Source organism: Cupressus sempervirens, chromosome 3, assembly GCF_028749045.1.
Source record: "Cupressus sempervirens isolate cs-2001-9-10 chromosome 3, ASM2874904v1, whole genome shotgun sequence".
NCBI lineage: Eukaryota > Viridiplantae > Streptophyta > Pinopsida > Cupressales > Cupressaceae > Cupressus > Cupressus sempervirens.
In genome coordinates this window covers 90,565,765-90,577,866 of record NC_143120.1, presented here as the reverse complement: position 1 = coordinate 90,577,866, position 12,102 = coordinate 90,565,765, and the positions used below count along the sequence as shown (strand labels likewise).

The 12,102-nt window shown below is 37.3% G+C and overlaps 1 protein-coding gene across 2 annotated transcripts in view; it reads left to right on the top strand.

The window, feature by feature from the left end:
- The first annotated feature begins 460 nt into the window (after positions 1–460).
- LOC149564921 (protein MOR1-like) overlaps positions 461–12,102 on the top strand; it is a 102,297-nt gene continuing 90,655 nt past the window's right edge. The window contains exon 1 of one of the 2 annotated variants that reach the window (XM_089818458.1): positions 461–1,133. In XM_089818458.1, the coding sequence (XP_089674584.1) occupies positions 974–1,133 (160 nt within the window). In that variant the 5' untranslated portion in view covers positions 461–973. The remainder of the gene's footprint in view (positions 1,134–12,102) is intronic. The other variant, XM_089818459.1, reaches the window with a different exon arrangement.

Sequence of the window (12,102 nt, the reverse complement as noted above, 5' to 3'; positions counted from 1 at the left end):
AATAATTCATTTTTCATTTATACAAAATGCCAAAGCTGCCGTACCAAATATATTAAATGAATAATCTCTCTAGTAAAATCTCGAACGAGACATGGAATAGTAGGCCGTATGCATAAAACCGTTCCGAGGAGCCCTCCTAACCCCAAAAAGGTCACCTCCAAATTAGCAATGAAATGGAAAGAAAGCTCAAACGTGGGGCCCAAGTAATGAAGAGGGGAAAGGGCAAGCACAACAAGCTGCCCGTTGCCCGCGACAGTCCCAGAGGGTCCCGTGACATCCCTTCAATCCTAGTCACGGGCAGGCACTGTGTCGCAGCCAGTTCCTCCACCCATCTCAATCGGCTTCCGCAAACGTGTCACAATCTCATTCGTCATTCACTACCCCTGACCGGATACAACCGGTAATGTCCCTCACCAGAAAAAAGGCAGATATAAATGTTTAACTGACAGGTTATATATCTATCCTTCACGTCTACTTTAGCCCCACCCTTTACGTAATTCCTTCGCACTTTTGCAGATCGGACGGTCAACACACTTGATCTTCAAATGTCACCGTCGATTGTGGCTGCCTCAGTCTGAGCTTTTACTCGTGGGGTTAATAGGTGTGAAAATAATGACATTTTCTCGGGCTCTCAGCGTGTCCATGAATTACTCGAATCTCGCCGCGAGCTATAGATCGCGAAATCTTTAAACAATTAGGGGCAGATCGGCGGTTGATGTTACGGATCCAGTCTGGAATTCGGATTCTGTGCAAAATTTGGGTGCGGTAGCCGTATTTCCGAGCTCAAATTGGTCGACGTATGCTCAATTCTTAGTGATCGAGGCAGGGCTCGATCTACATTGTGGTGGATCGGAATTGAAACTGTGAAATGGAGTTTAGTAGGGAATGTGGACATAAATTATCGCGGAAGAAATAAAATTAGGCTTTGTACTGAGGATTTGTGGGGGTGTATTTAAAGATTGCTGGTTAAACAATGTCTGAGGACGAGAAGTTGTTGAAGGAGGCAAAGAAGTGGCCCTGGGAGGACCGTTTGTTCCACAAGAACTGGAAGGTTCGAAATGATGGGAATATTGATTTGGCCGCAGCCTGTGACGCCATTACAGATCCGAAGGACCCCCGTCTTAGAGAATTCGGTGAGATTTTTTAGCTAAATCTAGCCCTCATTTTTGCTAAATTAAGTTTCTGTACGTGCGCGTTAGTTGAATCTTTTGTGCGTCTGCGACCAAATTTAATGTCAGTGCAAAATGTAACTTCTCGTGAAGTTATGTAAAACCGAGGACATATTATGTAAAACCGAGGAGATATTCCTAAAGTTCGCTTAACAAAATAGAATTACTTTGCTTTACCTGCTCGGCGGAATCCAATTCCGACAAGAACCTTTAGTAGAAATCTTTGATTAATATCTTTCACTGTAGCAGCGCCGCAATCGAATCCTCTGCTCTTTCAAAGCCGTGTACATGAATATGGGGAGATGCAATGCAGCATCAAATTATATGAAAATGAAGACTTCTCCTTATTGCTTGTCGAATTAAAGCTGATCTAGATACGAATCTTCGAGTGATTTCTGGAGATACTTCGAACTAATGCATCTCACTAATACATGTATCGAAAATATGCCGAGATTCAATTATGGTTGCATTAGCCGAGAGGTTCTGAGTTAGTTCAATTTAAAATACGTGAAAATACTTAAAATGCATTTTACTCAGTAAGAGCCGTATAATATCGGCAATACATGCCAATTTATGGCCGTTGTTGATTGTGTCAAATAAGATTTCCGTATTTGCTTGGCAGTAGAATCTTCTCTTATTCTCAGACGAATGTGTTTATTGCTAGCCGGCTAGTGACTGGAGTGAAGTCGTAACAAGGCGTACTGGTGCAAAGGAACGCAGCTTGTCATAAAATTATGTAAAACAGAGGGCGTCTGGTTAAATTAAAACTATAACTCATTCTATCAATCTGCTGATTATGCCCACGATAGCTTGAAATGATACATATCACTGAAAATGTTTCATTTTTTTGTTTTGTCGAAGTAATGAATGGCCCAGTCTTATAAAATTACCAAAATGGGAGATGGACAGTGTAATCATATGAATCTTTAAATATGTAGCTAAATCGAGGCCTGTTTTATGCTGATTTGTATCTCTGAATTTGTTTGGCAATTGATGTTTTGGACATATTGGCTTTTTGAACCTCTGTACACGAATATTGGAAAATCCAAAAATGTAATATTGATGTAAATTAATACAAACCCCAGGGCCTCTTCTCTTTTTGCTCCTTAGAGTCGCAGTCCTCTTCTCTGTTTGCTCCTCTGAATACAAATATATGTAGTCGCAATATGTTAGTTCATTTAACTGGTGAATTATCTTGGCATGGTTGACCTAAGTTCACAAGCCATGACCAGGGTTTTGCACCTCGTTTCATAGATTGGGTTATCCTGCACCGATAATTGGTAATGGCAATTATTCAGATATCCAATTCATTATTCAACCTATATGGGAAGATTTTGATATGTTTTTTGAAAATTTGAACACTGGTCTTTTCTATTGTATCTCTGATATGTAACACTTTAGTTTATCCCATTTGACAATATGATGTAATTCTGTTCAGAAGAACTTGAGCTATTGCCATCTCACAAATACACTGGACAAAAATGTCCTCTTTTTAGTCTTACTGAAGAGTTATAATAACCTAGATTCCGGAGTAGTTGTGTATAGACCCAGGGTCTCTGCTTTATTTTTCCCTTTGAATAGCAGGCTTCTGATCTATTGGTTCCTCTGAATACAAAGCTGTGGAGCAACACTATTACATTATATTTTATTGGTAAATTTCCTTCTCAGGGTTGTCTTTCAGCTTTTAAACCATGACCCAGGAGTTTCACCTGGCCTCATAGTTTGGGGTATCCCACACGAAGAACTGGTTACAGATGTTTGCCTGATTGAACATTCAACATATACCATATGAGGATGAAGCATTTCTTTTGGAGATTTGAACATGGGCCTCCACAATGAATTGTCTGATCATAGCACTTGAGCTCATTCTATTTCATAATGTGGAGCAACTTTACTTAGAAAAACGGAAATTAAAACAATTATACCAATACATTTAACAGAAGCAAACCCTCTGTATACTGTTGCTGAACAGTTAATAAACTACCTTTTAAAGATTTATAAAATTTTGGAGTCTTGGTGTATAATTACATAACTGATATGAATTGAATTTTAACTCTTGAAGCAAATTAAAATGTCGGTAATGCTCAGCCTACTACATTGTTTGATGTTGTTAGCCAAATCTAGATCTCATTTATACTGATTCATCTCTGTAGTCGTGCACAAATTGAATCTTTTGTTTGATTTCAAGCTGTAATTATTACTGGTGGAAAATATGGAAAGTAGTTAGTGTAAGTTAAAACTAGAAAAAGTCTAACAGTTAGATGCTAAAAATAATGTAAAATCTAGGCCCATTTCTTATATCTTGTTAAGTTAAATAAAATTCATCGGCTTGACTTGCCCCTTGATCTGTCCAACAAATTGATCAGAAAACTTAAATAATTGTAATCTACTAGTAAATTTCACTGAAAATGTCGTGCCTTTAAAAGATACAAAATCTTGAGCAATGAGTGTAATTCATTCCATCTGAAAACAGACAAGCATATTCTACATTCAAAAGAAGCTCTGCAAATCTCAGGAATGTTTGGCACACAATTTGTTTTAAGTCAAGTTATAGGGGCTGGAGCAGCTCGGTGAATGAGTCTTGATGACTATATAGCGTTTAGTTTGGTGTTGATTCCTAGACTGAATCAACTTGTAATTCTCAACCAATCCTCTCCGTGATTGCAAATTGAATCTTTAAATTCTAGAGTTCCATCCAGGAGCACTGAAAAATGCATTGTAGCATCATACTGTGTAAAAAAATCAATGGCTTCTTTTAAAAGTTTATTATGTTAAATACAGCACTCAAAAACGTTTGGGGATAGTGAGGAGATGGCTATTAATTCTAATATACAATTATATTCATGCATATAAAATTGTTTTCTATAGCTATTTTTTGATTTTATTTTATACTAATCATAAATGTTTAAAACTTTAAATTATTATAATGTGTTGAAAAATGCTAATCACAGAATGTGTTATAATAAATTTATCATTCGTTATCCATTTAGTTTTATACTTTATACTAACCATATACAGATTTAGAATGTTATGCTTAGCATGTATTTTACCTATATAATAAATTTAATAATTATATTGCATCATGATAATTTCTTCTTGCTTGAAGTTGCATCATGATAATTTAATCTTGCTTGAAGATAGTAGTTTTCCACAATCCATTATATTGTATCCTGTGTTTTTTGGAAATGACCACATTCCTTTTTTATGTATCAACATTTCAGATTGCAGTTTGTGATTCATCTTGCTTGTCAATGAGATCTCATAAAACCACCAATGATAATGAATTTGCAACCAAGTTCAGTTCTTAGTTTCTGATGCTTGACAGAGACTAATTAACAACAAGGAATCTGTTCTTTATATAAAACAATTATTTTTATTATAATTTATCATGGATATTTTCATATACCTATATCATTGCTTTTCACTTGGCAAGGTCTAGCCATAATTTAGAGTCTAGACAAACAATTACCACATTTCAAACAGAACAAGATAGAACTATGAGCAATAAATGACATTTGACAAAGGCCAAGTCTTCACTCATGGTTCTATTTCAACCTATACGCTTAAATATGTGGCAATACCTCAAAATTGAGAAAAACAGAATTGTTGGTAGAACCATGCTCACTACAACATTTCCAAGCATCAGGATAAGATACGATAAATTTATTGATGTCCAACTAGAGACCAATAAGGGTCTAAGGGCCCATTTGGTTGCTGGAATATTATTTAGGAATTGGAATTTAAAATCCTTGATTTGGGATTCTGGAACTTGAAATCCAGATTACGGTTTTTGGAATTTATTTTGGGACTGTTTGGTTCAAACCCAAAAATATTTGATATTCGGAATTTGTTTTTCCAAGCCTATTTGGTTCAAAAATTGAATATTAAAGTTACAGTGAGAAAGGCGATTCATATCATTAATTTGTTCAAAGACCTCTTCATGGTGCTTCCAATTCCACACATGTTGAAAATATCGATGTTCATTGCAAAATAAAAATTCAAGAAAAAGTTAAAAGAAAGACGAAAGAAATTAGATATGTGCGGTAGTAGTTATTTTATTTAATCCAAACATATGAGCAAGTGCAACAATAGCTGAAAATTTTCCCCTAGTTTAAAAAAAATTGCATTCATACCAATTTTTGCAATAATCTTTCTAATTTCTTCAAGCGACACCTACTAATTTTTACAAAATGGCGTTCAAAGGGTGCTTGAAGTAGATGTAAAGGGTGTCATTTTTTGAATCTCCTCACTCTCTTGGTTACAACTCAATTAAATTTCAAAAATATGTGCGAAAATAGGTGCTCCCAAATGGGCATCCAGATGTCAAACCCAATTAAATTTCACTTTAGTTGAAATCCTCATTTTTAAAAAATGGGAATTAAAACAAGAATTCCAAATAATAATTATTTTGAGGGGAGATGAAATTCTTGTTTTGGGGGTCAAATGAAGATACCGAATCCACATTTTGCCAAATTCCAATTCCCATTTTGCAGACCCAAACAGTGGATTAGGAATTTTTGAGAATTCTGAATTCCAATTCCCGCTCGAATTTGTGATCCAAACGGAACCAAGGGACTGAGAATAGTACAAAAGGAATACACCAGTTAGGGGAGCACCGAATAGCATAGTTAGAAAATTCGCCAAAGCCAAAAACTTACCAAGGTCTGAAAATGAAATATGGGGGAAACTCGGCCAGTTTACAGCAAAAGCTCAACAACTTAAAAAATTGCTTAAATTTAATTAGAAATGCATTTTTTTGCAAAATTGAATGAGAAGATACATCCAATGAGTCAATAAACGAGAACATAAAAGAAACAAGCTTAGTCTAGATATATATTTAAACACAAAGTGGGTACAAAATCGCATTCTCCTAAGGCAGACTCATAGCTGAAAGCAAAATAGTAAATAATTTATGTAAAACTAAACGTAAATACATCATTCCAATTACATCTTCCTCTTCTTAATTCTAATAAAAACTAAGGGAGAGGTAGAACTAGAGGGTCTAATCTTAGAAGTTTGCATTAACCATGATTGCCTTCTTGCTCAGTATGTTTAACTCAATTTGTGTGTCTTGCCCTCAATCCTAGATATAGCTTTGCGTCTAGCTTCTCCTGGGACTAGCAGTGACTACTCATACAACTCAATGTCATCCAATGTGAAACCAAATCTACACCGTCCTCCATAGCCCGCCTGTTTAAAAACTCCATTCCAAACCCGCTGCAAATGTGCTTCAAATCTACCTCAAGTCTGCTTCAAATCAATCCAAATTAGTTTGCAAGTGTTTGGAAGACTTTTCCTCTCTCAGCAAAATTTAAGTGAAGAAATGAGAAATGAAATTGATTTGGGCGATTTTTTGCCTTTAACTGCTATTTTAAAATTATGACCGAGTTTTTAACAAAAACTCAACAAGTACTCAACAAGTTCTTGCCAAAAAGCCTGCAAGTTTTTGGCGCCAATAAAAGTCATAAAACTCGCCAAGCTAGAAAACTTGACCAATTTTTGCAACTCGGAGAATACTTTACCAGTAGTCCATCTATGCCAAATAGTGTCCGCAAAAAGAGCATGAAAGCAAAAGAACAAAACGAAGAGCAAACTAAATACTCCTCACAGATGAGAAGTAGTCCATAACAAAAGGGTACGATCTAGGATGAGAAGGTGCCCTAGATCGTCACCTCTGGGACCTGTTGGAAGTAGGGTGACACTGCTGAGTGTGTCCTCTACAGGGCCTCACAATTCTGGTGTGACTTGAAATAGGGTAGAGAGACCGCTTTGTCCCCCATGTAGGAGCCAGGGGTGTGAAGGAGGTGATGAGATGCTGAAGAATTTGTCTTGATGGGCATTGAAGTTGTAGAGTGTGATCATGAAGGTGTAAGGTCACCTAGAGATAAAGTGCAAGACATCGTTGGTCAATGTATCTAAAGAATGAAGAAAGGGGCTTGCACTCCTTGAACAAGCAATAGAACCTCCTCTGCAATGGAAAACAAAATGGGTCTTAGTCTCCACCTTTCCAAGGGGGCAAAGGCAGTAGATCTTGTCCTCTGTTGACCTGGTGGTTAGTTTGGTTATGTAGCCAATGAGAACCTACTCTAAAAGATCCCAGGGAGGTGCGAAGGGCATAAGTCCAACAATGAGTGAGGTACCGAGGGCACATAATGACCCTGTCCTGGATATCAAGTACGTGCTCAGCATAGAAGGCCATCCTCGAGTGAAGCCCCCTCAGAGGGTTACTCCAAGTTGTAGTAATACATTGACTATACATTTCAAGTTTAACTTGCTCATTCAACTCTTGTTGAGGTGGCAGGAGGTGAGCAGTGGCGTTTAGAGAGAATTGAAAGTGGGAAGGCGATCCATCGCAATACCAACCGAACGAAGAAGGGCAGAGGCTTGGGAAAACCAACATTAAGACCTGCCATCAAGATCAGATCCTGTGATCCCCTTGGAAGAGCAGTAGGCCAAGTAGGAATATTTTTTACGACTCTCGGTAGGGTTAGCGAAGCTCCAAAGCCGGCGAAGAAACCAAACCAAATAAAAAATAGTCCCTAATTGAAAAGGATGAGCCCTAAACTCAGCCAAAACGATACAGTGTGGTGTGGACCAATGACATCTAATAATGCACCAAAGAGAAAGAGTCTGGACTCTCTCAACTGAAGCCTAACCAGACTCCAAGAGGAGGGACCCCATACAATAGAGCCATAGAGGACAGTTGGATTGACCAAAGAGTCTAGAAGGGACATCCTAGTTGTGGCATCCTGGAAGTGGTCACAAAAGGAGGCGAACCCATTCTAGAAGCCGTTGTAGCCCCTCGGGGGAAGAAGCTAGGAGAAACACATCGTTTGCAAATAAGAGAATGGAGATCAAAGCTTGGTGTAAGTAGCAGCCATTGCCAAGGAGTGAGAAATCTTGGAGGAAGGCCTCGAGCTCGTCAATATAGATAGTGCAAAGAGTGGGGGAGAGAGGGTAGCTCTGCTTCACCCTAATGGTACTTTGAATAGGATCCAAAAATCCCTGTGGAGTCCCGAATCTGCCCACAACACTCTCATATAGTCTCATAATAGGCATCAAGAGAACCTTAGAAATCCCAGTAGTCCTAAGTCTTTGGAAGAGAGTTGCCCGAGGAACAAAATCAAAGGCTTTGCGAAAGTCTACAAAGCAACAATAAACTTTTGTTGAGCAGTGTCGAGCCTCCTCAATGATGGTTTGTAGAGTCAAAATGTGTCCATGGTCTGAAAATTTGTATGAAATCCAACCTGACCTCTAGCCCAAAAGCATCGCTGATCAAGCTCCTTAGATAATATAGTGTTTAGCATAGTGGCGTAGAGTTTGGCAAAAGTGTGCCCAACCATGATGGTCTTGTAATTGCTGGGGTCTAAGTCTGGTCCAGACTTATGAATTGGATAGATAATATGCTGTGACCATGACTCAAGGAAGCCAGTTGAAACTACTCTATTAAAGAGCATTGTGAGAAAGGAGCCTAGGACTGAAATACCAAGCTTTGGAACCCTTCTAAGCAATACTTAAAAGAAAGAAGAGCTTATATTTTATTAAGTTTGTTTCATTAAAAATAGTTTTAAGCATCTAGAAGAATCAGCAATATGACAAATAACGTGCAAGAATATAAATAAAAACCATCTAAGTTTGTAACCTTCACTCTTTGTCTGTCATATAGCTTCAATACTCTGTTTTGATATCAAGATTTTAACTTTTGCCACTCTCAGTTGTCCCAAGTGTGTCCACAACTTACCTTTCTCAGAAAGGCTGTCATGTAAGATGTTTCATTGATGCTGGAAAATTATTTGGCTCTGGGGAATGTTAGAACAACACTGGGACAGGACAGCTTGGCTCTCAACAAATGGGAGAATTTTGCATGGGATGTTCCTAGAATCTCCCCATTAAAAAAAAAAATCTGAAACGGTGTCTTGTTTCTGTTCCCGGGATGTTCCTGTTTTGGGAAACACCTGACGAACAAGGGAGTTTTACCTAACTATGTTGTAAATGGTGGTTTGTAATATTTTTGTTGACTTTTGTTATTGATTTCCAAACATGTGGTTCTGTCAACTTTTAAGTTCATCACCTGAAATACTTCTGTCTTGTAACATATTTCCTTGTGTTCCGCAATTTTTTAAAATGATATCAAAGAAATCCAACAATGTAAATTCCAATTTACTAAGGGTGAAAAACTTCAGGCTAATCAATATTGTAAGATAATAAAATTAATAATATCAAATAACAAATTGGAAAAATAAGCTTTAATCTGTCTTTAGTTCAAAGAAAACACACCCAAAAAACATCTGGAATAACATGAAAATAGTCATAAAATAAAAAGAAAAAGGTAAGAAAACATTTGAATTTTAAATTTCATACATTGACTTTCAAAGCTTTTGAAGGAATTCTAACCATGAAGTTATTTTACATCAACTCTCAAGCAAATTTGCTAACTTTTTTCAAGGTTAAGAATAACAATAAGCAATACCTAAAGAAACTACAAGTTGAATCTTATCCGTACCCTCTTATTTGCAAAGATTATCTCTCCAGCCAGTTTTAATTAAACATTCTCTCATTGTGATGTTTAAATTATGGTACTGTATTGCTAATATTTGAACTCTGCTAGGCTTCCACTTGCCTAGAACTGTTGATGCAAGAGTCTCTATTTAACTGTTGTGGAAGAAAAAAGGATGATACAAATAGCTAATAAATGTTAATGCTCTCGATGGTAGGACATCCATTCTCTGCCTTAGTATTATAATGAATTGCCAATATGCTGCTTGAATTCATTAACATACAAGCTAAAAATGATAGGGAATATGTGGTTACAGTTCTCCTCATTAGGTTGTTGTGATGAGCAACTAGTGAAAACTTGCAATTTGTGCGGGTTTCTCAAATATACTCTCATATTGCCCAAATTTCTCAAAGAACCAAATTAGAACAACTATTGATGTTGATTCAGTGGAAACATTGTGATGAGCTGTAAACAACCTATGCTTTTGAACAAAATAATGATAGATTTTGTACATCTTGGTTTGCCTTTTTAATAAATACTAGATGTGGGCACATATCCCAAAATCTAAGTAGTTTCGGTAGAACTTATGTCTCCTATTTAGGAGCCACTTTTGGCATCAGAAGCTAATACACGAGCATTGAGAGTACTGGAATGAAGCTCGACAAAGCTTTGTACATCAACATACATATCAATACTTAAGATGGCAATAAGCTAAAGTACTTATCTTCAAAATATCCATAATTAGTGAAGCAAATGGCTGTATGCACAAAGAGCCTATCTTGTGTGAATTAGAAACAAGGAAGTTAAGAAGAAATGTCATTTGGGGAAGATTGAAAATATGAAATGACACCATAGTTGCTATACAATTTGTGGAGACCAGGAATTTGTCAACCTCAAGACCAATTAAAATTTCAAGGGACAAATTAACCATGCACCACCCCACTTAAATTAGTGCTCTAGCATGCTAGGGTGATTAAGACAACTCAAAGGATAAAGGGAGGTTGTAATGTTCGAAAAAAATAATATGCGGAAATGATAACACTGAAATAACTACACTACACTAATAGATAAACATATTCAGACTACTAGAAATAGGAAGCTAACTACAAGGAGTAGCTGTTAGGCTTTGCAAGCTTAGTGTCTCGGACACCCGCATGGTTCAAGGACAACACAGATTCAAGATGTTAGAGTGACATGTTTTTGTCCAGTACAGATAGTGCACACAGAGTAGGTAGAAAAATCAGGGACTAACTGAAATAACAGAATTGGATAAACTAATAACAAAAAGCACAAAAGAGCAACTAGACTATGGAAAAAAAAGACAACGAAAGCTCACAAATGGAGAAGGTTGATGAAGCTGATAAGTTGCTCTATTTCCTTCTCTAATAAACCTGCACACATGGAGCCGATGAAAATGTTGGGTGGCTGTTTTGAGACTTGCCCAAGTCAAGTCCCTACTTTGGTGTTTTCACCTCTGCAACAGCTGAATAGGTGAAATGAACAGTGATAGATAACTGTAAAGACAATAAATAGATAATAACAATAACAATACTATAAAATTATGACCAAGAGATTATGATACATTTGACAAATTATAAGATGAAAACGGTGTGAGGAAATTCCCCTTCAACACCACAAGTTTGGAGCTTGATGGAATGAAGGCAAGGCGATGAATATGAGGAAGCCAAAATGTTGCAAGCTCTCCCAATACAATAATGAGCTCAAGAGAGTGTGAGAGTGGTGTTAAGAACGATGGAAAGAGTGTCCAAGTAGTGAAAAATGTAGCTTATAGAGAGTGAAGAAGCTGAGAGAATGTCCAAGAAGACCATATGAAGACAAAAGAATAAAGTACAAAGCCACCTAGATGATTCTCAATGTCAATGGGTGATGGTGAGAGGTGTTACATTGTAGGGGTGACAGTTGTAACGTCTAAACAACTCATTGCACACCCATGAATGCGTTGTCTGAAAATGTCTTGTGCTGACCAAGCCGCATGTTCAAGAATTTGAGCAGGAAATCGACAATGGAGATGGAGGGATGTGGATGCTTGTATGGAATTTTTGTTTCTCAACTAAGGCAGGTGCAATTTTACGATACTGCATTATGCCCCCACTTTATCGAGCATATCATAATTGAAGATGTGAGCTAATGTAGAGAAAAACTTACCTTACTTATTGAAGGGTCTTTCCGCTACATGAGCTTGTGCCTAGGGGGAACCCCTTAATTATCGCGAGGCCTCATCTAGTATGGAAGCTGCAAAAGAGCATTCTAGATGAAATAGATAAACCATTGGTAATACAATGGTATGGGTAGCAAGTTGTGTTATGGTAGATAGTCATACGCTAGGGCGATTTTGAGTGCGCCAATGTGAGTTGCAATTGCTAGATAGTTACATGATAAGGTGACTTTAGATGTGCATTGATGCGAGTAGCAATT